Raw genomic sequence first — 26780 nt, forward strand, 5'->3', positions numbered from 1 at the left:
TAAGGACAAGCATTGTTTTAAATTTGGGGGTGTGATAACTTTTAGAAATACAAGTTATTTTACCTTTTTTTATCTAAAACAACTTGGAAAATGCGACAACTTGATAAGAAGTTCATGAAATTAATTATATCATGTGATCACATGCATACAAAATCTCACAATCCACGAAAGATATAAAAATCATGTTTTTTGGGTGCAAGAAATCTATTTAAGCGGTCACAAGGTATCACCACAAAGGAATTCCTAACGCCAACATTGGAATTGCATAGTTGAAAACATAGCCTCATGCGATAGAAAGTGATATGACACGTAGGTGGTGGAGGTCAAATGAGATATCAAGTTGGTAGCTGACAAGAAAGCTTCACGGTAGAGCCAATGAACTTTTGGTGTAGAGCAGACGGTACATCAGAGTATGGAAATTAATGCACCCTGTCAGTACAATCATTAGTGAGAGAGGAAGAAGTGTCTTTCGACGCCTATAAATACTCAGCGAAATTTCCATGCAAAGGATATAGCCAAGTCATTGGAGGAAACTTTGCACAATTTCTCACTTCATAAATACTTCCCTTCGAGCCCTCGTGAAATCTTGAGTGAAAGCTTAATATTTCTTCTGGAAAACAAATGAGAGATTTCACCTTCAGCATAATCTTGCGAAACAGTAATCTACAAAGCTAGAAGGAGCAAGGAATTGCACCCCACAACTTGATATTCTATCTCTATCTCTTTTCCTCTATTGTTTTAGTTATTTATATTGTGTAAAATGTTGAAAAACTTCTTGTATCAATATGAATGCATCTATAGTATTTTGTTTATCCATCTCTCCATCTTCTATCATGAGCAACTAATTTCCTTATAGGTTGAGAAACATTGCAAATAACATAACTAAGTAAATTCTAATCATGCGTTCAACTTGTTTTATATATGCTTTATAAAATATTTGAATAAGTTGAAAGATTGTTCTAAATAGAATAAATCTATGTTTGAAAAGGCAAAGGATTTAGACCACATAAAACAAGAAAAAAATATCTTTAGAAATAAAGAGACATCTTTTGCATCAAATACTCATCGCATGAATCCTAGAAATAGGATATGGCGACTAAATACACTGAGAAGTGTAGGTTATGATTTTCGAGTGATTTGTTTAAAGGTTCACAGAAGGTTGGGAAGTAGTACGCCCAATTCACTAGGTTCACGCAGGATTTATGTAGTTACTTAGGAATTGTTAGTGAATATTTTTCTCAACCCTATCTTTATTCATCTAAAATCAATGTCTCTCCGCATAGGCTATTTTACTCACGATTGTGATTCACATCGCATCCACCACTATTTATTTTATCTATTGAATAGGAACAAACTCATTGCATATTCAACAAACAATTCGCGTCAAGATCGAAACAATCATTGTCAACGCATCAATAGAATTCAATCCCCGAGTTCGACCCTGGACTCACCATGATTCTAGTTGGATTTATACTTGTGTCTAACTAGGTAAAACAATATGTTTATAAGATATTACATAGTACTTAATCCATCTCATAGACAAAACGCATCAATAGCTTAGGATGATATTTAAGGATATTACTTATTTCTCTTTGAGTATTTTAAGGGGTGTTTGGCCAAAGGAGTAAAAGCTAGGACTGGTGGTGTTAGCTCCTCTCATTGTTTGACTCGAAAAGTTTATAGGTCACGTGACTAAAAACATCAATTTAATAATTTATTAATTCTTTACGCTCTAGATTTCACTACTAAACAACTCTCAAAACTTGCATAACTCCACCTTTTGATCCAAAACATCTTTAGTCGCATTAATAAATCGTAGTCACTTGCATTGCAACAAAAATATGGTTGGTTGGTAATTGCTATAAGTGTATGGTGACCATTTGAAATAATAAATGATAGATTTTGACAGACAAAAACAAGTACAATCCATTTCTTCATCAATTAAATCATTTAAATCAAATCTCTTCATTTGCTTTTTTTGCCAATAAAGTCTTTCAGTTATCAGTACAATCTTATCCATTTCCCTCAAATATTCTTCCTTTATTTTCATCTTAATTTTTCGAATCGGAAATGGCTGCAGATTCGAACAACCCAGAGCTGGATCTCGAGCTTCTTCCTTACCTTCGACTCTACAGAAACGGCGTCGTTGAAAGGCTTCTTGGGACACGTATCACTCCCCCTGGGCTCGATACTCGGACGGGAGTTGACTCTAAAGACATCATTATTGTCCCCGAAACCGGCGTCTCTGCTCGACTTTACCGTCCGACCGCCGTTGACCCTCACCGGAAACTTCCATTGGTTGTTTACTTTCACGGCGGCGCGTTTCTCGTAGCCTCCAGTGCTGAACCTATCTACCATAACAACTGTCTCATCCCGCTTGCCGCCGAGGCCCAAACCGTCCTCCTTTCGGTGAACTATAGATTAGCGCCGGAGCATCCTCTCCCCGCCGCTTATGATGATTCTTGGGCGGCGCTGCAGTGGATTGCCGCCCAGTCCCAGACCTCCGCCGACGAGCCCGGTCATGAGCCTTGGCTTAAAGAGCTAGTCGACTTTGAGAAGGTGGTGTTGGTTAAAGTCCTTCCCTATGACTTCAGTAAATACATTTACTAAATTATATATATATATATATATTACACTTGTAAATATAGCTAATAAGCTCCAAAGCATCGGTAGACATAACACAGTTTAAAAAAGTTTGCATTATGACGAAATTTTGAACCAAGTTTCGTAGTCTCCCGGTGATCTCAGTCTATTACGGATAGATTTTATTATTGTTAAAAATAGATTTTTATCACCAATAAAAATTTATTACTGATAAACTCTCGTATACATCAAAATAAAAAACATATTTCTAAAAAAATAAAAATATTTCATCAAGAATGCCTTTAAACCGATTAAAAGATATATTAGAAACTAACTTTGACATAATAGTTGAAGTGATACATCTACGAACGTGTTAAACGTTCAAAATATATATATAAAAAAAAAAAATTGTTAAAAAAAGTCAAGTTTGGAAAATCTTGTTATGCATATAGAAAAAATAGTAGGAAATGTACGATGAGGTATTTAATTAATTTTCTTGTAACAGTGTTTTAAGTGTTCAACTTAAGGACTGTTAGATCTTTTTCTTTTAGTAAATGTATGTATAAGTTGAACATACTTGGAAATTAGCGTATAATTAATAAAGTGATTGTCAATATTAAATTATATTATAAAAAAGAATGTCGGTAAGGAAGATGATATTACAAAAGTTTGACATTCAAATTATTATTGATTATCATTATCAATTGGTAACAAAAGATAGTCATTGCAGAAGTTATTTTTTTTAGTTAAAAAACAAATTTAGACATTATACTTTGGGACTAATTCTATTTTAGTCCGTCTAAATTTACTCCCTTTGATATTATTATTATTATTTGAGTACCCTTTGATATTATAAGGTTTGATGGCTGAAAAATATTCATCTTATTTTCTATTGTAAATTATTGTCGATAGGATGCTATTTAAATTGACTGATTAACTAACATCCATAAATAAGTAGGTTGTAATATGAATTAGAAATTAGCTTAATTAGAAGTGATTGATTATATTAATTAGAATGGAACTAGTCAGTCCACACTAACATAGCTAAGGCATCAATTGCCATCCAAGGTTGATGGAAGAGAATCTTGCTACAATATAATGAAATTACCACAAGGCAACGTAGAGTTGAAAAGCTAAATTATATTATTTGAACAGGTGTTCTTAGTAGGTGACAGTGCAGGTGGAAACATATCACACCACATGGCCCTGCGAGCCAAAAGCTCGAATCTGGGTGCCAAAATCAAAGTCGTGGGAATCGCTCTAATTCAACCATACTTCTGGGGACAGGAGCCAATCGGATCAGAGATCACTGAGCATCACAAAAGAGCTGAAGTGGATCGTTGGTGGAACTTCGTCTGCCCATCAGACAGAGGAAACGACGATCTCCTCATCAACCCCTTCTCCGATGGGTCACCGGCAATCGATGGCCTCACCGGTGAGAAGGTGGTGGTAATCGTTGCAGAGAAAGACATCCTGAGGGACAGAGGGAAGCTTTACTACGAAAATCTAGCGAAGAGTGAATGGAAAGGTAAGGTGGAGATTTATGAGACGGAAGGTGAGGATCATGCATTTCATATGTTAGATCCCACTTCCGAGAAAGCTAAGGCCCTTATCAAACGTTTGGCTTTCTTCCTAAATGAAGATTAAACGTTCAAATTTGGCGGATTATAAACACCACTATCTTTTCATTCACATCTCAAGCATTCTAACCAATAGCTGTCCTTTAAAAACGAAACCATATCTCATCCTTAAGATCCAATAAAATAATAATGTGATGAAAGTGAAAGATAGGCAGGAGTTCGTAGCAATGGAAGAGCTTTAAACACTTTAGCTTGTTCAACAGTCACAAACCCGGCAACTTTCAACGGAGAATCCTGGCAGAGGACGTACGGTTCTTTGATGACCATAGTTTGATTAAAACACGACTGTGTCGAGCATTGTACCTAACGTCTGTATGATGTTTGATGACATCAAATTGGAGACATGTTCTTCCAGGTGCTTCTTAGCATCTTGCCTTCCCACGTTTGCAATTGCAAGTTTCTCTGGTGGCAACTCATCTTCCTCTTGTACTGCCTTGTTGTACTTGATAGCCAAGTTCAGCATTTCCTGCATGAAATATACCAGACCCGTAAATCACAACATAGATTATGTACAATGATATACCCCCTGCTGTGTGCAAGTTTTATTGAGTTTAGCCATGAAAAATGAATCGTCAAGATAATTGATCACAACCCTTTTTTTAATTAGATGAGATCACCACTCTTTACGTTGTCAAAATTAAGATTAGAGAGCAATTGAATTGTTTGGCAACGCAAGAAGCTCATTTTATTCAATATTGCAAGAAGAGATGCAACCTCTAGAAGGTTAACACTTAAAAGACATGCTTACCTGGACGTTGTCAAAATTAAGATTAGAGAGCAATTGAATTGTTTGGCTACGCTAGAAGCTCATTTTATTCAATATTGCAAGAAGAGATGCAACCTCTAAAAGGTTAACACTTAAAAGACATGCTTACCTGGACAGTCTGCTCATTAGTTTTCGAGTGTGTATCGAATCGTCGAAGTGTTAGCCCATCAGTCCATTTCTTCTTGTGAAGATTAAGCAACATCTTCTCTTCAAGTTCATTTTTCCTATAGTTAATTGCAATAGAGTAATAATGGCGATTCAATCCGTGGATTAATGCCTGAAAAAACAATGATATGAGTCAGTCAATTGAAAGCTAGAATGATTTAATTGTATTTGTTCAATACTCACTTGAATAGATGGCTTATTAAGATGGCCGAGGTTTGATGTTGTTTGTCGTGGTTCTTGGCCGAGCATCATTGTCTGGGGATTAATAAGACGAAAGGCATCAATAACCACCTTTCCCTTGACACTTTGGATTGGATCCACAACTACGGCAACAGCTCGCTGATTGAGAGCTTCAAAACTCTACAAATGATGGCGAAAGTAAGCATATTTCACATTATAATCTCAACTGCAAATCTTCATTACACTTTTTCCGTAGCTGGAAGACCCAGTAAAAAAGTTATTATAAAATAACAAAAGCCCTGATAGATAAGAATACTTATACAAGAAAAAGGAAAGGCATTCACCCCTAGAAGATTCAACAATAAGGTGGATAACAATATGCTAGATGGGGCTGTTTGAGTAACACAAACCTGTTGAGTATTGATGTCGACACCAGAGAGCCAACATCCAAATCCAGGATGAGAGTGGTACCATCCTACAACCATCTCAGGGCTGAAGGCAAAAAATAGATAGTCAAAGGTAAAGGGCAGCAGAAGATTATATGTCAATAATGAGTTCAACCTTCATACATGAACAAGGGAAGAACTGAGGACTGAGGAGCTTCCCCCATCTCCCAAAACACTCTCACATCACAGACAAGCAAAAAAAATGTATCTCCTCACAAGGCCTACTCTTATCCTTAACTACACCCCCTTCTGTTAGTCCATGGTTAGATACATAATCTCATGGGCTCACTTAACTAACTAATTACAGAAGATATTAACTTCCCCACCATTTTCTCCTCAGACGCCTCCTCTTGTACACATGCTTAATAGGAGAGCTTTCGCCCATATCATGCATAATCTGGGGAGGACTGACATCCATACACTCATTACTTTATTTAATTCTAACCATACGTTCATTTGATGAAAATGTCAACTGATATACCAGACCAAAACCAAAACCAAAGCTAAAGTAAAAGTGATGGGGAGACACCTAAAAATGAGGAGTCATTCAAATGAAACATCGGGCATACACACAACCAAATAAATGATTATAGAAGAAGATAATATAGTGAGTGGTGCTCCATGAAAACAAGAATGACAATAAAATTAAAATGAACTGAGCCCACATTTAGGGAGTCATTTCCTAAAAGAAGCAAAGTGTTGGAAACAGCATGACAAAAGATTCTGATTCTGACTCTGGACAAACGAAAGCCCAACGATATAAGTAGGAAAGAAAACTAAAATTCCTCCAGAGTGCATACTGTTCGACTGAAAATTGACATCAACAGATTTTCTTGGCAAGAGTTCAGCCATCCCAGGATCCTCTAAATATTCATTTACATAGTTGACAATGAAATTTAAGTAAGCCTATGTAAGTTTTATGCTAAAATCAGGTCTATTCCAAAAATTAAACACGCACTAGACAGAACAAGGCCTCCCAGACAACACAGGCGGGACACACAAATAAAATTTAAATAAGCGAAGCTGTTTGCAGGATCTAAAGTTCCATTTCAGCAACTTAATCTTTAAGATGTTTCCTCCAGCAAATTTAGTCATTACAAATCTCAATCTACATAAGTAAAGAAAATTACCGTCCAGTTTGTTTAAGCATGTCAAGCATATTGGTCTGGAATACATGATCAACAGCTTCAACACTAACACCCGTACCACTTTGCGGCATAGCAAATACATCGACCACGCGCACGGTGTACTCGTCAACAAATTCCCCCAACATCAGACCCATTACTTCCATGGGAACCCCAGCTCTCCCTATTACGCAAAATTGTAGTGGAAACTTACATAAACGGGAAGTTTATTTAAAGCTTCACGATCTAAATTACCAAGAACATGAATTACATCCAACATCCTATACCTAAAACCGAGCAAAACCATCCAAATTCGTTGATAATATAGAAGGGCAGAGTCGACAGAGCCTCTAAACATTAATTAAGTAAAATATTGTGAACACATTCGAAAGAATAAGAGCCGAATAAACAAGAAAAGTGGCACTTCAATTCGAACAGTACCGTGCTTAAGCATCTTCAGAAGTGCGAGCGAGGAGATGTAGACCTGTTCCGACGAATCAAGAGTGGGCGAGTCCGGTGGCGGGTGCCCCAATGAACCTCCGGCACCGGCGAACATTCTTTGTAGCCGCTCCATTCGTAAAGTTTTCCCTCAGCGTCGATCTATCCGGCAGCCGGGCATGCAACTGAACTTTCTTTTGCAACAAGACTTCTCTCGTCTGGTTCTCTTCTTAAAAATGGCGATTACGGGAGGTGGCAAAACTCTTATCAAAATGACTATTTTGCCCTTCAAACTTTATTTATTATTATTTTTAAATAGATATATAGATTTAGTATTATCCGAACTAAGTAGATATTTTTTTGTTTTTTGGGAAAAGAAACATCAAATGTCAACTAAACTTACTCATAGTCATGTTAATTGATAGATAAATCCTTGATTTTTTTTCATTTCAAAATGTGTAATATTTGTTGAAATTGCCAGCTCAAAATTCCTAGTTAATTAAATTAGTCCACTTGACTTTCTTTATTAAATTCACACATTTGTGTAGTGATCAATATTCTTATGTACTATTTCTTATTCGCAAATCTAAAAATTTAAGAGTGACATTTGGATGTTGTTGTGACGCTTCGAATACTTAAGTTGTCGAATCTAGATTTATAGATGAATTCAATCAACTAAATCTTCTTAAACTCGTTTATTTATGTTTCATTTTTTTTTTGGTCTATAATATCTTAACAATTGACCATCACTTTAAAGTTCACGTTCTTTCTGACTTTTTATTTTATTTTATTTTTATTTTTCTATTTTATTTTTAAAATTTCGTTCCATAGTTTAGTTATATTTAACCATGCAAGAAAGGAAGAAAGGGAGGGCGGGAAAAAAACCCCTCTAAAGGCTTTTTCTTCTCTGGCCTTTCCTTTCGGGCCCGCCGATCACAGGCCGAAAATTTGAGCCCATGATTAGGCCCTATAGGCCCAATTATTATTATTATTATTTCTCGCTTGGGAGGTTCGCATCTTCTGTGAGAAAATTCTCTATGGACTTCCTTTACCGTACAACTCGCGCATTTTCGTTTTGTCCCGCCATATGTTAACGCCTGCAATTTCGCACTACGCTGTCTGACGAACGATCAACGAAGAAGAACAGGGAGATAATCTATTCAATTTTCCCTCTTAGATGAGAAAATTTGTTTGAATAAGAATTGGGAAGTAGATATCTTCAAGTTTCGGATAACGAAATTATGCTTCGTGCTTGGGCGAAAAGTCGGTGTTCTCATCGTTTGATTAATCTTCGTCGTTTCTCATCGTTGTCTTCATCTTCTACTTCGCAAAAATCAATCGAGGGCTCGAATAATCTCCAGAATTCGCATCCAGTCTCACCCTCGGCTCCGATTTTGCACCGCCCACAGAACAGCTTGTTGACTAGTGCATCCCCCGCTTCTTTTTCTCGCAGTTCGATTATAACTGTCTCCGCTGCTGTTGTTTCTGCTTTAGTCGCTTCCATTACTCTTCTTACCTCTGACAGTTGGTCTGATCGCCCCCAGGAGAGTTATAATCCCTTGTATGATGGGATTGAAGGGGCGGCCCAGAGATCTAGCGATTCATTTAAGAAGATTTTTCATCACATTAAACAAACCGGCGTTGCCGCCTCGGTTCTCTGGCAGTCGTTAAGGTCGGTGATGTCGTCGGCCAATCATGAGGTCCGGTCCGGCTTTGAACTCCGGGTCGCGGCATTGCTGGCTGACATTGCTGCAGCCAATGCCAGCCGTAGGGCGGCAATTGTCGGGGCCGGAGGCGGTGCTGTGGTGGATTGGTTGCTAGAGTCGGTGGCAGTTCCTCGGGATGGATGTGGAACTCAAGCAGAGTCGGCCAGAGCGCTGGCCTACTTGATTGCCGATCCTGATGTGTCGGCTTCCGTCCTTGGTAGGCCTCGTGCTGTTCCAAATCTTTTGAGGTTCATCTTCTCGTGTCAGCCTCGGCGAACGAAGCAGGTAAAATTTACGATATACATTTGAGATCAATAAAGTTTTAACACATTTCTTGGGTAAAAAGAAAAAGAAATTAGGCATACATTGAAGTTGTAGTACTTGAGACAAATACCATGAGTCTTACGTCGAAGTTGCAAATACGGTAAGTTTCTTTTCTGATGCAGTCAACTACCATCATTTAATTTTAGTTAGTGAGAATCCTTTCAATACCTTATTTGTTGTCCCTTTTGGTCATACATACTAAAACAAGCCTAGTAAGTCTAAAATTTGGAAAACAATTTTCTTGATGAAAGGAAAATAAGGTTTTTAGGTAGACTAACAATTGCATTCCCATGAAATGGCTAGAAAGCGAATTTTGAGTAAAATTGGTAGATAAGGTAATAGTACACGCATGGTCAGATCGAATGTTAGAATCTGAGTTGGGATGTTGTTTACTTGATGCCATCAAAGCAGTCAGCTCTTTGGTTTTTTTGTTGTTGAACTTGAAACGAAATGTAAAATATTGTTCTCAGGATTTTGTTGATATTCCCCCCTTAAGTCTTGTTTTCCCATTGATATTTGTCACATTTTTGTGGGACAGCATCCAAGACGTAGTTCATTCGATATTTCTGATTCTTTGAAAGGTAGGAGCATGCTTGTGGCTGCCATCATGGATATTGTAACGTCCAAGTGTGATAGGTTAGAGAATCTAGCTTTTGAGCCATCCTTGCCTGCACATGCTGAAACTAGAGATATTGCAGCAGCTATTCAAGTGATTGAGGAAGGTGGTTTGGAATTTGATGAACCAAATGGCGGCGAAGATGAAGATGGTGGAAGAGGAATCAAAGGAATAGGAATTAAGATTCTTGGAGGCACTACTGTTTTGGGGCTTTCGAGAATAAGTGGGTCTGTGATGTTGGCATATTCCAATGTTGGTCATGTAGAACTGGAAAAAAATACACCTAAAAGTTCAGTATCAGAGAAGCATGATACCTCTCTCGTTGCTAATTCATCTGTTGTTCCTGGTCTGTGGGATGATTTGCATTGTGAGCATGTTGCTGTACCTTTTGCAGCATGGGCGTTGGCAAATTGGTCAATGGCATCAGAACTGAACAGATTGCACATCCATGAACTAGATCAAGATGGACATGCTGTCATGACTGCTTTAATGGCACCTGAAAGGTCAGTGAAATGGCATGGAAGTTTGGTAGCTAGGCTTTTACTAGAGGACCGTAATCTTCCCTTGAATGATTCTGTTTCTGATTGGAGCTCAAGCCTTCTTTCTACTGTTTCTCATGCAAGTAAAAATGATGACATCCCTTTGGCTCAGGCTGCTTTGTCTGCATTTTTGGCTTCCGTTGAACGGTTCCCTGGGGCACAAAAGAAGATAATGGAAAGGGGTCTGCATCTAATGAGAGACGCTGCTATACGGACCCAAAAACATGGAGAAGTTCAAGAGGCATTAGCAAAGGCATTAGAGTTACTCAGCACTGGATGGATGCATCTATCAGCTGAAGAGAGTCAGAGATGGTCTGCTATACTACTTCAATGGGTCTTTGGCAAATATTCCTCTGAATCTTTGAGGTCTTCTGCGACTAAAATTTTATCTTGCATTCTTGAAGACTACGGACCAAGCTCCATACCTATTTCTCAAGGATGGTTGGCCATACTGCTGACTGAAATACTACGTTCTACTAAAAAGTCTGCAGTGAATGGAGTTACTCAGCTTAAAAACGACAAAGTGAAGGTTTGCAAATATCTTTATTTTCTACACTTAATTACTCATTCTGTTCACTAACATCACAATGATTTTTACATGTGTAGAGCACACACATACATTCATGTCACACTGTAGTGCACTTATAAAGGAGGATATTTTGTCAGTTTTATTTTACTGAAATTCTCCCGACGGATTTTTGCAGACTAAGATTGAGCAGTCAAACATTGTTTTTGCCAGTCAAGTTGCTAGTCAGCTAGCAAGTGCAGTTGTTAACCTGGCGGTACATCAGTTTGGTGCAACTACTGACTCATTAGATATCTCTCCGTTGGCAGATTTACTTTCACGTGAACCTTTTGTTGCACTGTTAAAGAATATAAAAAAAGAGAATAGTCCAAAGTTTGATGCAGCAGATTCTGCAATGGCAACGTTAAAGGGGATTAAAGCCCTGACCGAAGTTTGTGCAGATGATTCTTCATGTCAGAGCAGAATAGCTGATTTCGGCGTTCTCTTTTTGCTGAGACGCCTTTTGTTATGTGATGATTATGAGAAGCTGGCAGCCATGGAAGCATATGATGCATCTAGAGCTCTTGAGACTCAAGAACGTGTTTCAAATGCCTCCGGGGAACCATCACTTTCCGAGAAGAAGAATGACTCGTCTAGTGTCCGAGTACCCCCCACAGCTCACATCCGTAGACATGCTGCACGGCTTTTAACCATCCTTTCTCTTCTAGAGAAAGTTCAAAAGGAGATTCTCTCTGATGAAGAATTTTGTACATGGCTTGAGGACTGTGCCAATGGGGCCATTCCCGGTTGCCATGATGCTAAATTGCAAAGTTATGCTAGAGCCACACTGTTAAATATATTTTGTGTTAACCGTAGAGCTTCTGTAAATGGTTCTTTCTCTAATTCTGAGTCTGCTGAGTCTACAAACAGGAAAAAGAATTGCCCCCATTATGATGATATGGTTTTTTTAATAAATCCCGAACTGCCTCACTGGAAGGTTCATGAAGAAAAGAAGCAGGACACTGTTCAAAAGGATGAATCTTCTCTTTCGCAGGCTAATTTCATTGATATTGATGGTGTAGCTGTGGCACGGCATGGAAATGATAACAACACCTCTTCATCTCATATGTCTCAGAATGATTCTAGGCCAGACTCTCCTTTGGTTGATGTTGTTTTTATTCATGGCCTCCGAGGTGGACCTTATAAGTCATGGCGCATATCTGAGGACAAATCCTCAACAAAATCTGGACTGGTAGAGAAGATTGATCAGGAGGCAGGGAAACTAGGGACGTTTTGGCCAGGTGAATGGCTTTCATCTGACTTCCCAAGGGCTCGTATGTTTACCCTTAAATACAAGGTCTTTTCAGAACTTTTAAGTTCCATTTATTGTAAAATCAGAAACTTCAGTTCCAAACTTGAAAATTATATATATGTCTAAAAGATATGCTTTTATAAATCTTGTGCAGACAAATCTCACCCAGTGGTCTGGGGCTAGCCTTCCTCTTCAGGTTTGTTTGCTAAATTAACTTGTCATGTGGCAGTTCTTTGAAGTTCATATGTTTTTTATGGAAATCAGCCTCTTCATTGAATTAATGAAATGAAACTAATCCTAAAAGTACAATATAGAGATACAATGAGTGAGCTTTGCTCTTGAGGATGAGGTGATGCACCGGACATCTCAACTAGGTTGAAACCCCCTTAGCATCCTCATCATGTCCTCATATGTTTTTCATTATAAAGCCAAGTTCATTTTGAGAATATGCAAGCCATTCTGCACTGTGCTATTCTTGATGTTGTTCATTAGGGATTTTAGCTTGTACTCTTTTCTTTATGGAGCTTTAGCAGTCCAATGGATTGCAGTATGCTACCACAAATCTCAGTTTGGTTGATATTTTGATGGAAGATAACTTGATTTCTAATTCATTAGTAGCTGTGCAAACTAATAGTAATTCCGTAGTTTTTCTGTTGCAGTTGTGATGTCAATAGTTTGACTACAATGTTGATTGTTTCGATTTTTTTATTTTTCTCGCACTTAAATGAGAATTCTAGTGTCTTTATTCTTTTTTGTTGGCCTTGGTCTGAGAGTGTTTGATATTGTTGTCTTTGCTGAATGATTGGTCATCAACTTTTACTTTTTAAAACTTGAAGGAAGTCAGCTCCATGCTACTGGATAAGCTTCTTGCTGCTGGAATTGGTGAACGGCCTGTTGTATTTGTTACTCACAGGTTTGTACAAAAATGGCACTTTTAAATTTAAGAATAACAAACCTGAGGCTAGCTTGGTTTTCTGTTTGTTCTGATGTGAAATCTCTCACCTTGAAAGATATTGTTTTCCGCTTAGATTTCTACATTTTGGTCACCTCTTAGATTGGCGAGGTAGGCGTTTCTTTTATCATACTTCCTCCTGTTCTTTGAGATGGATTCCTTTCCCTGCTTAAATGCTGCCTTCTTGATCTTGGTGATATTTTTTGTTCATCACATTAAAGATATTCTTTTGCTGTTATTGTTTGTCAAAGGTTGAGATGCTTGATGTATTGACCCTTAATTGTCAAATTTAAGGCAATTTGATAAGCCATTTTGCCAATTGGGTCGGTAACCTGAAACGGCCCTACGAACCTAGGCGCTAACTTGGGGTGGCTGTGTTTTGCCAACGATGACTGCCTGTAAGCTTTAAGGCTTTAGCTTAAGGTATACCCAATCGCCTATATTGAATTCAACATCCCGTTGGTTCTCATTTGCCGTCTTGAATATACGTTGTTGGGCCTTGAGCAATGAGGCCTTTAGTTTTAACAACATGGTATCACGGTCTCTCAATTGCATATCAACCTCACTTACCATGCTAGTGCCATTCACATGAGCCAACACTGGGGGGAGGACTTGGGCAGATGTATGGAAAGAAGTGTTATAGCTAAATTCAGCCCATGGAACCCATTTTGCCCACTATTTAGGAGTGCCCATTGTGAAACAGCGAAGATACGTTTCTATACCCCTATTTACCACCTCCGTCGGCCCATCCGTCTACGGATGGTAGGCTATACTGCGACACAATTGAGTCCCTAACATACGAAAGAGCTCCTCCCTAAACAAGCTGGTAAAGATTTTGTCACGATCAGATACAATACTACAAGGATATCCATGTAAGCGAACGATTTCCTTCACAAATATCCCAGCCACGGAATGAGCAGAAAAAGGATGCTTAAGAGTGATAAAATGGGCATATTTGGACAGATGATCAACAACCATAATGGTATCATACCCTTCGGACTTGGGTAACCCTTCGATAAAATCCATAGAAATATCTGACCACACCCGATCAGGAATGGGTAAGGCATGTAGGAGGTCCGCAGGAGACAATGTCAAATATTTTGCCTGTTGGCACACTTCGCATTCTGCCACAAACTTTCCTATGCTCTGCTTCATCCCTCTCCAATAGACTTCCTTGGCTAATCATCGATAAGTGTTAAGGGCCCCTTGATGTCCCCCAATAGGGTTGTTATGGAATTCGCGTAACACTAAGGGAATTGTGGGAGATGTGGCCGGTAAGGAAATATGACCTTGGTAGTAGAGTAGTTCCCCCCGAAGACTATACCCCAAAGGAGCTTGCTGCCCATTCAACCGTGCTTGGCAAATAGCATGTAATTCACTGTCATTACATACCTAATCAACGAAGATAGAGGTATTTAACCCATTCACTATACTTAGTAGTCCAAGCTCGCATACCGTAGGCAAACGAGAGAGCGCATCTGCAGCCGAATTCTCAGTTCTCCATTTATATTCAATACTGAAATCATATCCCAGCAACTTAACGATCCAACGTTGATACTCCCCCTCAATCACTCGTTGTTCCAATAAGAATTTAAGACTTTTTTGATTCGTGCGAACAATGAAGTGTCGACCCAACAAGTATCGATGCCATTTTTGAATTGCAAACACAATAGCCGTCAGTTCGCATTCGTAAACGGCCTTGAAATAGTGAGTAGGGGGTAAAGCTTGGCTAAAATAGGCTAGAGGTTTCTTATTTTGCATCAAAACAGCACCAACGCCCACTCTTGAAGTATCTGTTTCCACGATAAACGGTTCGTTAAAGTTAGGCAACCCCAAAACTGATACAGACATCATAGCTGACTTAAGTTATTGGAAGGCCATCTCAGCTTCATCATTCCACATGAAGTTCCCCTTTTTTAATAAGTTAGAGGCAGCACAATTGAACCATAGTTGGCCACAAATTTTCAATAATAACTTGTTAGATTGAGAAACCCCGTAGTTCTTTAACATTTCGGGGTGTGGGCCACGCCTTCATCGCTTCTAATTTGGCCAGATCAGTTGAAACTCTGTTTGCCGAAATAATATGGCCCAGGTACTCAATACTAGTTGCTCCAAAATGGCACTTCTTATAATTTGCCAGCAATTGATTATGGACTAGAATGTCCAGAATAGTTGAAAGGTGAAAGGTGACCAACATGTTCTTCCATTGTCCGACTATAAACAAGGATGTCGTCGAAGAAAACCACAAATCGACATAGGTGCAGTTTCAATATGTCATTCATGATCGCCTGGAAAGTTGAGGGAGTGTTTCGCAATCCGAATGGCATCACCAAGAATTCGTAATGGCCCTCATGCGTCCGAAACTCTGTTTTGTGGACATCCTCCGTTTGTACTCGAATTTGATTGTACCCTGATTCCAAATCAATTTTTGAAAAAATGGCGGCGCCAAACAATTCATCAAGCAATTCATCAACTATGGGTATAGAGTACTTATCTGGGATAATAACATTATTCAAGGTCCAATAATCAACACAAAAATGCCAACTCTCATCTTTCTTTTTTACCAACAGAACCGGGCTTGAGTAGGCGCTCCTACTTGGTTGAATTATCCCAACTATCAACATTTCATTCACCAATCTTTCGATCTCGTCCTTTTGGAACTGGGGATATCTATATAGTCTCACATTAATTGGTCCAGCTCCTGGCTTTAATTCAGTGGAAAGGTCATGAACCCGAGCTGGTGGTAGCTCTGTCGGTGTTAAGAAAACCAATTCAAAGTCTCTAGAGTATCTGTTGAATCTCTTTTGGAACGTCAAAATGCTCATCTTAAATATTATCGTTATTTCCATCCACTGTATGTTGTGTTGCATCCACCGCATTTAGTTCAATCAACACCCCTTGATCCCCTTCCCTCATTTTTTTCACCATTGACTTAAGAGATATTTGGGACTTCACCAAACTACATTCATCGTGCAGCCAAATCAGCCATTCCCCAATCGTAAGCTCCATTGTGGATAAGCAGTAATCAAAAGAAATCTGCCCCAAGGTCTCCAACCATAACATTTCCAAAATTACGTCAGCATTGCCCCAGGGTAAAGGGAGGAAATTTTGTATTATAGATAAATCAGAAATAGTAAGAAACACACCTTTACAAACACCAGTTGCTTGGACTGACCCTCCTGAACCTAGAACCACATTGTAACCTTCTGATGGAGAAATCGGCAGTTGCAACTCATACCAGCTCTGTCGTGACGAAGTTTTGCGTGGCACTCCCATCAATCAAAACAACCACCTTACGACCATCGATAATCCCATGAACCTTGATTGTTTTCAGGGAACCAAGCCCGGCCATCGAATTAAGCGAGAGGTTTGCGATTTCTTTTGCATCATCTTTGTGCTTGTCCTACGGTTTATAACCGACGATATCGAGCTCTTCCCCTTCGTCTGCCAAATCTTCCCTTTCTTGCACGAATATAAACTGTTATTCCTTTTTCTTGCAACGGTGTCCAAAGCTAAACATCTCATCACATTGGAAGCACAGCCTCTTGTCTTTTTTCTCCTTCATTTCCACATTCGTCAGCCGTCGATACGGGTTGTTACTGCTACCTTTCACCCCCATGTCTTTCCGAGGAGTAATCCTCGTCGAGGAGCTTGTTGCACTTCGATTAGGGCTAAATGTGATCGACCGATTAGTCGGGTCATTTGACCCGCTAAATGTCGCTCCATTAGTACTTGATCGCCCTTAGTGCTCGGGTTATTCGCTGATTCAGATCCTTTGCCCAGCCTTTGCTGAAGCAGCTGGTCCTTTTCAATGAGTTGGGCCATTTGCATTTTGGCCTTAAGGCCCTCGGGTTTTAACTTGTGCATCTCACTATGGATCTCCTTTTTAAGTCCACAAACAAACTTACTTTCGAGGGCTTTGTCACCCAATTCTTTCAGGCCTGTTGAGTAGCGTTTGAATTTCCTCTGGTAATCCCTCATCGTGGTCTTCTACTGAAGCCTCATCACTATCACATAACGATCCGCTTCTCTTGCCGGCCGAAAACGTGTTAAGAACAACTCCTTAAAGCCCGCCCAGCTTCCCATCGGAGACCAATCATCCTCCCATTGATACCAGTCTAGGGCTTCACCCTTCAGGTACAACACGGCAACATCTAGCTTGTCCTTCTCCAATAATCGATTCACCACAAAATAGCATTCCATGCAGTGCAACCATCCATCTGGATTTTCTTCGTGTTCACCTTTGAAGAACAACACCTCTAATTTCCTCCGCCTCATGTCGAACAACGACACTTCCTTATTCTCAAGTGTGTGTATTCCTTCCATTGTATCTTTAATCTGTTCTTGGTTCTCGAGTCATGTGAATGATTTCTCTATAACCCGCTTCCCTTTATCCGTCGTCATCCTTTCCGATGACGGCAGACCTTGGTCATTATTAACTCATCGTCTCTAATCGAGATAAGACCAGTGACATCTGTGCAAATTCATCTTCTCTTCCATTTCTGCCTACTGTTCTTCTATAGCAATTACTCTGTTTTCCATTTTTCCCACCATGCTCAGATTATTGGTTTGATTCCAAAATGATAGGTGTTAAAAAGAGAATAGGGAAGAGAAAAACAACAGGATTACGTGGAAACCCTAGTGCAGGGATAAAAATCACGATATGAAGTCTTTTCTTATTTGCTTTAAAACTGATACTCTAAATACACAGGGACTCACTCTATAAATAGACAGTAGGGAACCCTAAGGGTCTTACACAATTACATAAATGCCCCTAGGTTAAAAACCCTATTTCCAACACTCCCCCTCAAGTTGTTGCATAGATATCAACAAGCCCCAACTTGCTTACACAATTAAAATTTTGTCTCAATAACCCTTTTGTAAGTACATCAACAACTTGTCGACTCAAAGGAATATAAGGGATGCATATGTTTCCACTGTCCAACCTCTCCTTAATATAGTGTCTTGTCTATCTCCACATGTTTAGTTCTGTCATGTTGATCTGGGTTTGCAATACTGATGGCAGCTTTATTATCAAAAAATAATTTCATTGGAAGCTCATTATCTTACTGGAGATTTGATAAAACTTTCTTCAACCAGATTTCTTCACAAATCCCTAGACTCATGGCTCGATACTCTGCCTCAGTACTACTTCTAGCAACAACTCCTTGTTTTTTATTTCTCCAGGTGACTAGATTTCCCTAGACAAACGTATAATATCCAGACATGGATCTTCTATCAACAACAGACCCTGCCCAGTCAGAATCAGTGTAAGTTTCAACAGATCATTTATCGGTTTTCCTGAACATTAGGCCTTTACCAGAAGTTCCTTTCAGATACCAAAGAATACGTTCAACTGCTATCATATGATCCTCACAAGGAGCTTGCATGAACTGACTCACAATACTTACTGCATAAAAAATATCTGGTCTTGTGTGAGACAAGTATATCAACTTCCCAACTAACCGTTGATACCTTTCTTTATTAACAGGAATTCCATCATTCTTATCACCGATTTTCGCATTGTATTCTACTGGCGTGTCAACAGGTTTACACCCAGTCATACCTGTTTCCTTTAGCAAGTCCAGTGTATATTTTCGTTGAGAAACTGATATACCCTCTTTTGAGCGAGCCACTTCCATTCCCAGAAAGTATCTTAGCTTCCCGAGGTCTTTAATTTCAAACGCTCTAGCCATCTCTGTTTTTAGTCTTGTGACTTCTACATCATCATCCCCAGATAAAACAATATCATCAACATAGACAATAAGAACAGATATTTTCCCTGATGTTGATCTTCTTACAAAAAGAGTGTGATCGGAATATCCTTGAACATATCCCTGTGCTTTCACAAACGTCGTGAACCTGTCAAACCAGGCTCTTGGAGATTGTTTCAATCTGTATACTGATTTCCTCAATCTACGCACTTTATTTTTAAATTGAATCTCGGACTCGGGAGGGGGACTCATATAGACTTCCTCTTCAAGTTCCTCGCTCAAAAACACATTTTTAACATCAAGCTGGTGTAGGGGCCAATCTTTATTCATAGCTGAAAACGTCTCAGAATAATCCACTCCATATGTTTGGGTGAAACCTCTTGCAACAAGTCTAGCCTTGTATCGATCAATTGTCCCATCTGACTTGTACTTTATATTAAACACCCATTTACATCCTACTGTTTTGTGCCCTTCAGGCAAAGTCTCCGGTTCCCAAGTTTTATTCTTTTTCAGAGCTTTTTCTTCCATAACAGCAGACCGCCATTCTGGTTTTTTTCATTGTAACACTTATGTTATCTGGAACCACCTCAGTGTCCAAGCTAGTAGTAAAAGCCTTAAACTCGGATGTCAGATTACTATATGTCATGTAACTATGCATAGGATATTTAGTACATGAACGGGTACCTTTCCTCAGGGCTATAGGAAGATCAAGTGACACATCACGTTCTTTCATCTCTTCAGGCTTCTCACCATGATTTACCATCTGTGTATCAGAAACTTCAGTGGTATCTTCCACATCATCATTAGCACGGACCATTTCATCCTCCATAGCTTCAATCATTTCATCCTCTACAGTTTCCCTTTCTATCACTCTCTTAGTATCACTGCTTCCTTCCCCCTTATCATGCCTGCCTTCATCATTGTCCATACATAAATCAACATCATTAGGAATATACGTACCTGGACCTGATGACAGGTCTGACTCTTGCACTGGACCGGCAGTTCTGGTTCAACAGGTGACACTGCTTCCTTATTGAGATTCTTCCTGTAGTACGTTTTCCAAGGAACTTGATTGGTAGGAAGAAACAGACTATCATGATCAGGACTAGGTTTAGATAAGGTTTGAATGGGCGCTGACTCTAAAGGAATAGCATAAGTGGACCAGTTAGTCTCTTCATTTATGTTCTCCTCCTGAAGATGACTAACAAGGAAGAACGACTGATCCTCGAGAAAGGTGACATCCATAGAGACATAGTACTTTCGAGATGACGGGTGATAGCACTTATATTCTCGTTGATGGAGTGGATATCCAACAAAGACACACTTATGAGCACGAGGAGAAAATTTCGTGCGGTTTGGACCATGGGAGTGAACAAAAGCAACACAACCAAAAACCCGAAGAGAAACATCAGAGATCAACTGAGTAGTAGGAAAAGACTCTTTAAGCAATTCTAAAGGGGTATGAAGATTAAGAATACGAGAGGTCATCCGATTAATGAGGTGAGCAGCAGTAAGAACTGCATCTCCTCAGAGGTATGACGAAAGGGTGGTGGATAACATAAGAGATCGGGCTACTTCAACCAGATGCCGATTTTTACGCTCAGCTACTCCATTTTGTTGTGGAGTGTAAGCACATGAGCTCCGGTGAACAATACCTTTAGAGTCGAGAAATTCTCTAAAAGAGGCATTAAAGAATTCCCGTCCATTATCACTTCTTAAAATCCCAATCTTTGTTTTAAATTGAATTTTGACAGTTATGTAAAACTGTTGGAAAACAGAGGACACTTCAGATTTATCAGTGAGCAGGAAAACCCAGGTGAGATGGGTGTGATCATCTATAAATGTGACAAACCACCGTTTTCCCGTGGAAGTAGTAACCGGTGAGGGACCCCATACATCACTATGAACAAGAGAAAAAGGACTCGAGGGTTTATAAGGCTGAGAATGGAAAGAAACACGACGTTGTTTGGCACGAATACAAACATCACAATTAAAAGAAGTACTAGCATTACAAAATAAATGAGGAAATAAATATTTCATATATTGAAAATTCGGATGTCCTAAGCGAAAATGCCATAACATAACATCATTTTCAGTAATAGAGAAATTTAAAGACATAAACCCCGATTGGTGACCATTCCTAGAGGAAGCCTCGTCAGAAAGGAAGTAGAGTCCCCTATCGTGCCGGGCAGTGCCAATCGTCATCCCCAATTTCAGATCCTGAAATAAAACTGAATCAGGTGAGAAAATCACCTTACACCTCAAATCTCTTGTTAGTTTACTGACAGATAACAGATTATATGATATTTTAGGCACATGTAAGGTATCACGTAGAATTAAACCATGAAACGGAGAGATATGGCCCTTTCCAGCAACAGGGGCAAAAGATCCGTCTGCAATTCGAATTCTCTCATTACCAGCACTCGGATTATATGACATAAATAACTCTGAGGAACTCGTAAGATGATCAGTAGCTCCTGAATCCACAATCCATGGTTTCTTACCATTCACACTAATTAGGCTGAAAGAAGGAAAATTACCTGACTGTGCAATTGCACTCACCCCAACTGTACTTAAGCTGTGTTTACCGTCACGAGGAGATTTCTTCTGAGTTTGGTCATCTACTGAATCACTTGCTAGGGCACGACTAGTATTGGATTTTTCATGAGACTGTCGTCGCCTGCTATTTGGGGGCTTCCCGTGTAATTTCCAACATTGATCCTTCGTATGCCAAAGCTTTTTATAATGTTCACAAATGGGAGGAGGTTTCTTATCACCATCAGTACTGGATGGCTTGACAACGAAAGCGGCTGCATCAGTAGTTGTGGTGGTATTATTCATGGCACACGACCGATCTTCTTCCAGTCGTATTTCAGAATAGACCTCTCGAAGTGAAGGAATCGGGTGCTGGCCTAAGATCCGACTACGAACCCCATCAAACTTTGGATTTAATCCAGCGAAAAACACATAAACACGATCTGCTTCCTCAATCTTCAAATATTGGGCCCCATCCTGTGGACAATTCCAGACAATTTCTCTACACAAGTCCATTTCCTACCACAGCATCAACAGTTTGTTAAAATAAGAGGTAACATCCATAGACCCTTGTTTGGATTCATGAACCTGTTTATGGAGTGTATATAACCAAGAGGCATTTTGTCGTTTAGAATATAGATCTTGCGCCGCCTCCCAGATATCCTTGGCTGTGGCAGCATATAATAGCGGTCTTCTTATCTGGGGTTCCATACTGTTCACCAAGACAGACCATAGCAACGAATCTTCTCCTTTCCAAATTCGTTCTTGTGGATCACCTGGGGCCGGCTTTGGAATTTCCCCTGTCAAATATCCAAACTTGTGACGCCCTTCCAAGGCCATCCGAATCGATTGAGACCAAGAAAAATAGTTCTGGCCATTTAATTTTTCTCGGACGATAAATCCTGCAGTATTACCCACCGAACCAGATAAGAAAGAAACGTTAGGCACTATAGGTAATGAGTTTACCGGATTTTCTGAATAAATCGGTTGAGGATTTGCACTGAACATCGCATCCAAATCAGAAATCTGCTGTTGCAGGTAAGCCAACCGTTGTCTCACATCGTCTGGGTAACAAGCTGAACCACAATTGATTGGAACAGGTGCTGGTTGCTCGAGACCTCGTCTGTTGGATGTGAAAAAACCATCGGGTCATCTGTTGAAGGAAACAGGATCACCGGGTCGGGCTGGATGGGCTGAAAGTGGATCAGTTGGCGCAAAAAAACTGGACAAATGAGTTTTCGGGTTGGGTCAGGCGTGGGTCGAATCGCGGATCGAAATTAAGGGTTGAGCTTTCGGGTCGGGTCAGGCGTGGGTCGGAACTAAAATCAACATACTGGGTCTGGCTGGTCTGCAATGGTTCCTCGCGGCCGGCTCCAGCTCCAATCGGATTCTAACTGATTTCGGAATGGTGATACCCGGTTGGCTGAGGGCGATTTTCCAAGGATTGTACCTGAACGGCAGATATTAATTCCGGTAGGGCATCCTGAAAACATTCCTTTACCGCTGCTCGAATTTCTGTTCTCATGTCAAAACTTGAAGATCCATCAACAGAGGAGGATTGAGGTTGATTCTCTTCCATAACAGCTAGGTTTTCGTCACCGTGCTCTGTACCATGTTAAAAAGAGAATAAGGGAGAGAAAAACAATAGGATTACGTGGAAACCCTAGTGCAAGGAGAAAAACCACGATATAATGTCTTTTCTTATTTGTTTTAAAATTGATACTCTAAATACACAAGGACTCACTATATAAATAGACAGTAGGGAACCCTAGGGGTCTTACACAATTACATAAACGCTCCTAGGTTAAAAACCCTATTTCCAACAATAGACCTTAGCCTTAATCAATTTTATTTATCAACAGCAGAGGGAGAATTCGAAAGCTTCCTTATCTCTCCCTAAATCTCACTAGAGATATTAACAAGCAAAATGATTTGAATGCCCCACCCATGGGCCCCTCCATAACTAACAATATTCCTAGGGTCCACTTCCTATTTCATTGCTTAATTATTCCTATCCTTCTCATTATTTATCCTCTCTTTGGTACGCTTCCGTTGCTCATACACTTGTCACTCGAGGCATTTGAGGTCTATCACTATGCATGGTCTATTTATTCATTATTATGAGGTCTATCGCTCATACAATTTTTTTTTTTTTTTTGACTTGAAAGGAAAAATGTTCTCCCCTCTCTCCTTCTTTCTCCTTCTTCCTCCAAACCACCAACCTTTGGCCCCCTCCGATCTATCAGTGCCCACAACCAACTTCATGAGGCTTGTCAAATTTCGTGCAAAGGAGAGTTGGTTTGTTGAATATGTTGTATGGCCAATCACAGGAGGAAGAAGGAACATCCACATCCCGTTCAGCAACGAAAGGAAGAGAAAAACAATAGGATTACATGGAAACTCTAGATGGCAAGGAGAAAAACAGATATAATGTCTTTTATCTTATTTGTTTTAGGAAGGAATTGATTATTATTCTCTGAAAGTACACAGAGACCTACTATTATAAAGATAAACAGTAAGGGAACCATAGGGGTCTTACACAATTTACATTCATAACACGCTCCTAGGTAAAAACCTATTTCCCAACAATATAGACTTAGCCTTTATGGGCAATTTATATTTTATCACAGCAGAGGGAGAATTCGAAAGCTCCTTATCTCTCCGGGGCTAAATCTAAACTAGAGATATTAACAAGCAGAATGATTTGAAGTTACCTCACTTCGATAGGGGCACCCCAATTTTCCATAACTAACAAATTTTCCTTAGGTCCACTTTTTCTATTTCATTGCTTAATATTGCGCTATCGCTTCTCATTATATTAACCTCTTTTTCTTTTGGTAACGCTTCCGTTGCTCATAACACTTGGTCACTCCGTTAAGGCAAGGTAATATTGTCGCGATCTAATCCACTATGCATGGTCCTATTTTATTCATTATTAATAGGGTCGGATCGCTCGGCGATAAACCAAGGAAACATAAGGAACAAACTTTTTTTTTTTTTTTTGACTTGAGGAAGGAAAAAAAATGTTCTCACACGTCTCTCCTTCTTTTCTTCCTTCCCCCACGCCCCTTCTGACCAGGCACCAAGGGTTAGCTACCACCATTGCCTCCCTAAACTTCCCTCCCTTCTGACCGCCTTCCCTCACCCCTCTCCCTAACCTTCTTCCCGGCTTCTTATCATTCCCCCCTCACTCTTTTCTGCCCTGTTTCCCAAACATGACTTCGTTCTCTTATTATCGCTTGACCACGCCTTCCATATGGAGCAAAGAAGGACGAACTTCCTTTTAAAAAAGACATAAAAAATAGGACGTCCATTCTTCTCTCTTAACTTCAGCTAATTGGCTTCTTGAGAGTTTTGCAGATTACTGTATGGTTTCCACTTTGAGTTTTTCCTTCTAAAAGAAAGAGTTGATCAAAGCTATCAGAGGCTTTGCCCAAAATTTCGTGCAAAGGAGAGTTGGTTTGTTGATATGTTTGTATGGCGATATCACAGGAGGAAGAAGGAAACATCCACATCACGTTGCAGCAACAGAAAAAGCAGGCTGGCATGACTTTAAGGAGATGATCGATAGCTACATCCAATACTTAGAAAATGCCCGCTGTTCTCCAGGTATAGTTCTTCTTCATCTCCTCCCTTACTAAGCTTAGTCCAGTCGATCGTACCGGCCTTACCTCCACCTCCCTGTTGAAACTCTGCGCCTCGCAATCCCTCCCTACCTCCCATGTGTGAAGAAACAGAGCAACCTATGCTGTCTGGTTAAAAGAAGAATGATGATGTCTTGCCCAAAAAATTTTAAGTAACCTTCTAGATTATCTCAAGACTTATGGCATCAAATGGGTGGAAGGAAATTGCGTAAGAACTAAGCAAGTGGTCTAGGCACCAATGTCATCAATCAATCCTCTGTTTGCAGACAAAGCCTCTCAAACTAAGCCAAGGAAAACCTCACGAAAGTGCCAATTCAAGGTAAATGGACTAAGTTCTCGGCCCCTTTTCATCTTTCAATCTGGAAAAATGGAATTCATCATCATGGAAAGGGCCTCGTGTAATGGCAGGAGGTTATGGGGGATTGGATCACAATCAAAAACCTTCCATAGATTAATTGGGTGTAGGCAAAACTTTTGAAGCAATTGGGGCTTATTTTGGTGGATTAATTGCTATTGCTTCAGAACTCTTAATCTCAATCAAACTGTTTAGAAAAGCAAAGTTAAAGGATGATATTCCGTGGAAGTTTTTACTTAAACTTTGTGATATTTGCTTGCTATAATCAGCCCTTCAAAACTACCCATAAAGTCTTGCTTAAAGACTTCCTTCCAACCCAATAGACCTAGTTCAGTTACAAGATGCTCTAAAAGGATGAAGAGCCTCATCCATTTGATGTTTGTTTTCCAGTTGGTCTTTCCTATTGTCAAATAATCTAAGCCTAAATTCTCACGAAGTCCAGTCACAGACTTCATCATCAATACTGGGAAAAATAAGAGGAAGTCGAAAAGCCGATCTTGCTTTTGTTAATGCAGGCCTGACGAAGCAAATCATTTAAATACTGGAAGTTGTCTTACTCACAGCCGCACCTTTGAGGCTTTTTAATTCAAGGAAGCCGAGAAGCCCCCCTTGCAACCGCAAGTTATTCAAAAAGATCATCTTGGCATTATTAAAGGGAAACCGGAAAGAGTCCCCCTGTTTTTATTGTTTGTTTCAGATAAAGACTCCTCGTGTTTCAACAGATAAGTATTAATATCATCTGCTGCCATTAAGATGAAGAGAAGAAGCTTGAAAAGACACAACAATGCCAAAAAGAAAGCAAGATTTTGTGTTCCCCTTGCAATGTGGGGGGTGATGTGGGGGGGTGCTGGCGGGGTGGGGGGGTTGTGGCCCTTCCCTCAGTCTCTTCCTCGTTTGGCATGTTCTAGCCAAGCCCGAAACCCAAGCTCCTCATCAGCTTTCCTCTTCCTCTGCTCTCTATCTCATTTTCCTCTCCCCTGTTTTTCCAGATCACTCGACCTCCCTGCCTTCTCTACCCTCAAAACAGTCGTCCCCTCCTTACCCTGCTCTCCCCTGTCCTAACAGAGCAATCTTTTCCCTCTGTCCTCTGCTTCCCCAAGCCTCCTCTTCCTCCCCTGAACATTAAACCAGCCCTTAATCTAGCAAAACAAACCAGAAACGGCTAAATAGAGCCCGCCACCCTCTTGCCTCTTCAAACCTTTCCGAACACTTTATTAGAAGAAAGCACCTGATGGA

At 39.9% G+C, this 26780-nt stretch overlaps 3 protein-coding genes across 6 annotated transcripts in view; 2 read left to right on the forward strand and 1 right to left on the reverse strand.

Moving 5' to 3' along the window:
* Positions 1–1956: 1956 nt before the first annotated feature.
* Positions 1957–4251, forward strand: LOC120086137 (probable carboxylesterase 2). Its single transcript, XM_039042602.1, has 2 exons — positions 1957–2559; positions 3739–4251. The coding sequence occupies exons 1-2, from the start codon at positions 2071–2073 to the stop codon at positions 4228–4230; spliced, it is 981 nt and encodes a 326-aa protein (XP_038898530.1). The 5' UTR covers positions 1957–2070; the 3' UTR covers positions 4231–4251.
* Positions 4252–4282: 31 nt separating this feature from the next.
* LOC120086138 (26S proteasome non-ATPase regulatory subunit 14 homolog) lies at positions 4283–7557 on the reverse strand. Its single transcript, XM_039042603.1, has 6 exons — positions 7346–7557; positions 6911–7088; positions 5745–5826; positions 5338–5514; positions 5099–5266; positions 4283–4689 (listed from the first exon to the last, which is right to left on the reverse strand). The coding sequence occupies exons 1-6, from the start codon at positions 7476–7478 to the stop codon at positions 4498–4500; spliced, it is 930 nt and encodes a 309-aa protein (XP_038898531.1). The 5' UTR covers positions 7479–7557; the 3' UTR covers positions 4283–4497.
* An 805-nt stretch (positions 7558–8362) lies between these two features.
* The window catches only part of LOC120085591, a 25806-nt gene continuing 7388 nt past the window's right edge, over positions 8363–26780 (forward strand). Inside the window, exons 1-5 of one of the 4 annotated variants that reach the window (XM_039041646.1) lie at positions 8365–9333; positions 9911–11056; positions 11232–12389; positions 12499–12540; positions 13181–13257. In XM_039041646.1, coding sequence (XP_038897574.1) covers positions 8584–9333; positions 9911–11056; positions 11232–12389; positions 12499–12540; positions 13181–13257 — 3173 coding nt within the window. In that variant the 5' untranslated portion in view covers positions 8365–8583. Of the gene's footprint in view, positions 9334–9910; positions 11057–11231; positions 12390–12498; positions 12541–13180; positions 13258–26780 lie in introns of all 4 variants that reach the window. The other 3 variants (XM_039041649.1, XM_039041648.1, XM_039041647.1) reach the window with 3 other exon arrangements.

Source organism: Benincasa hispida, chromosome 9 (assembly GCF_009727055.1).
Source record: "Benincasa hispida cultivar B227 chromosome 9, ASM972705v1, whole genome shotgun sequence".
Taxonomy (NCBI): Eukaryota; Viridiplantae; Streptophyta; class Magnoliopsida; order Cucurbitales; family Cucurbitaceae; genus Benincasa; species Benincasa hispida.

What these genes read in the sequence shown, in the direction of transcription:
- LOC120086137 (XM_039042602.1), top strand. Translation starts at nt 2,071, where the DNA reads ATGGCTGCAGATTCGAACAACCCAGAGCTGGATCTCGAGCTTCTTCCT. An exon ending in AGCTAGTCGACTTTGAGAAG is followed by an intron (nt 2,560 to 3,738) that starts GTGGTGTTGGTT and finishes TTATTTGAACAG; the next exon opens with GTGTTCTTAGTAGGTGACAG.
- LOC120086138 (XM_039042603.1), bottom strand. Translation starts at nt 7,478, where the DNA reads ATGGAGCGGCTACAAAGAATGTTCGCCGGTGCCGGAGGTTCATTGGGG. An exon ending in TCGACATCAATACTCAACAG is followed by an intron (nt 5,515 to 5,744) that starts GTTTGTGTTACT and finishes CATCATTTGTAG; the next exon opens with AGTTTTGAAGCTCTCAATCA. An exon ending in TTAATAAGCCATCTATTCAA is followed by an intron (nt 5,267 to 5,337) that starts GTGAGTATTGAA and finishes TTGTTTTTTCAG; the next exon opens with GCATTAATCCACGGATTGAA.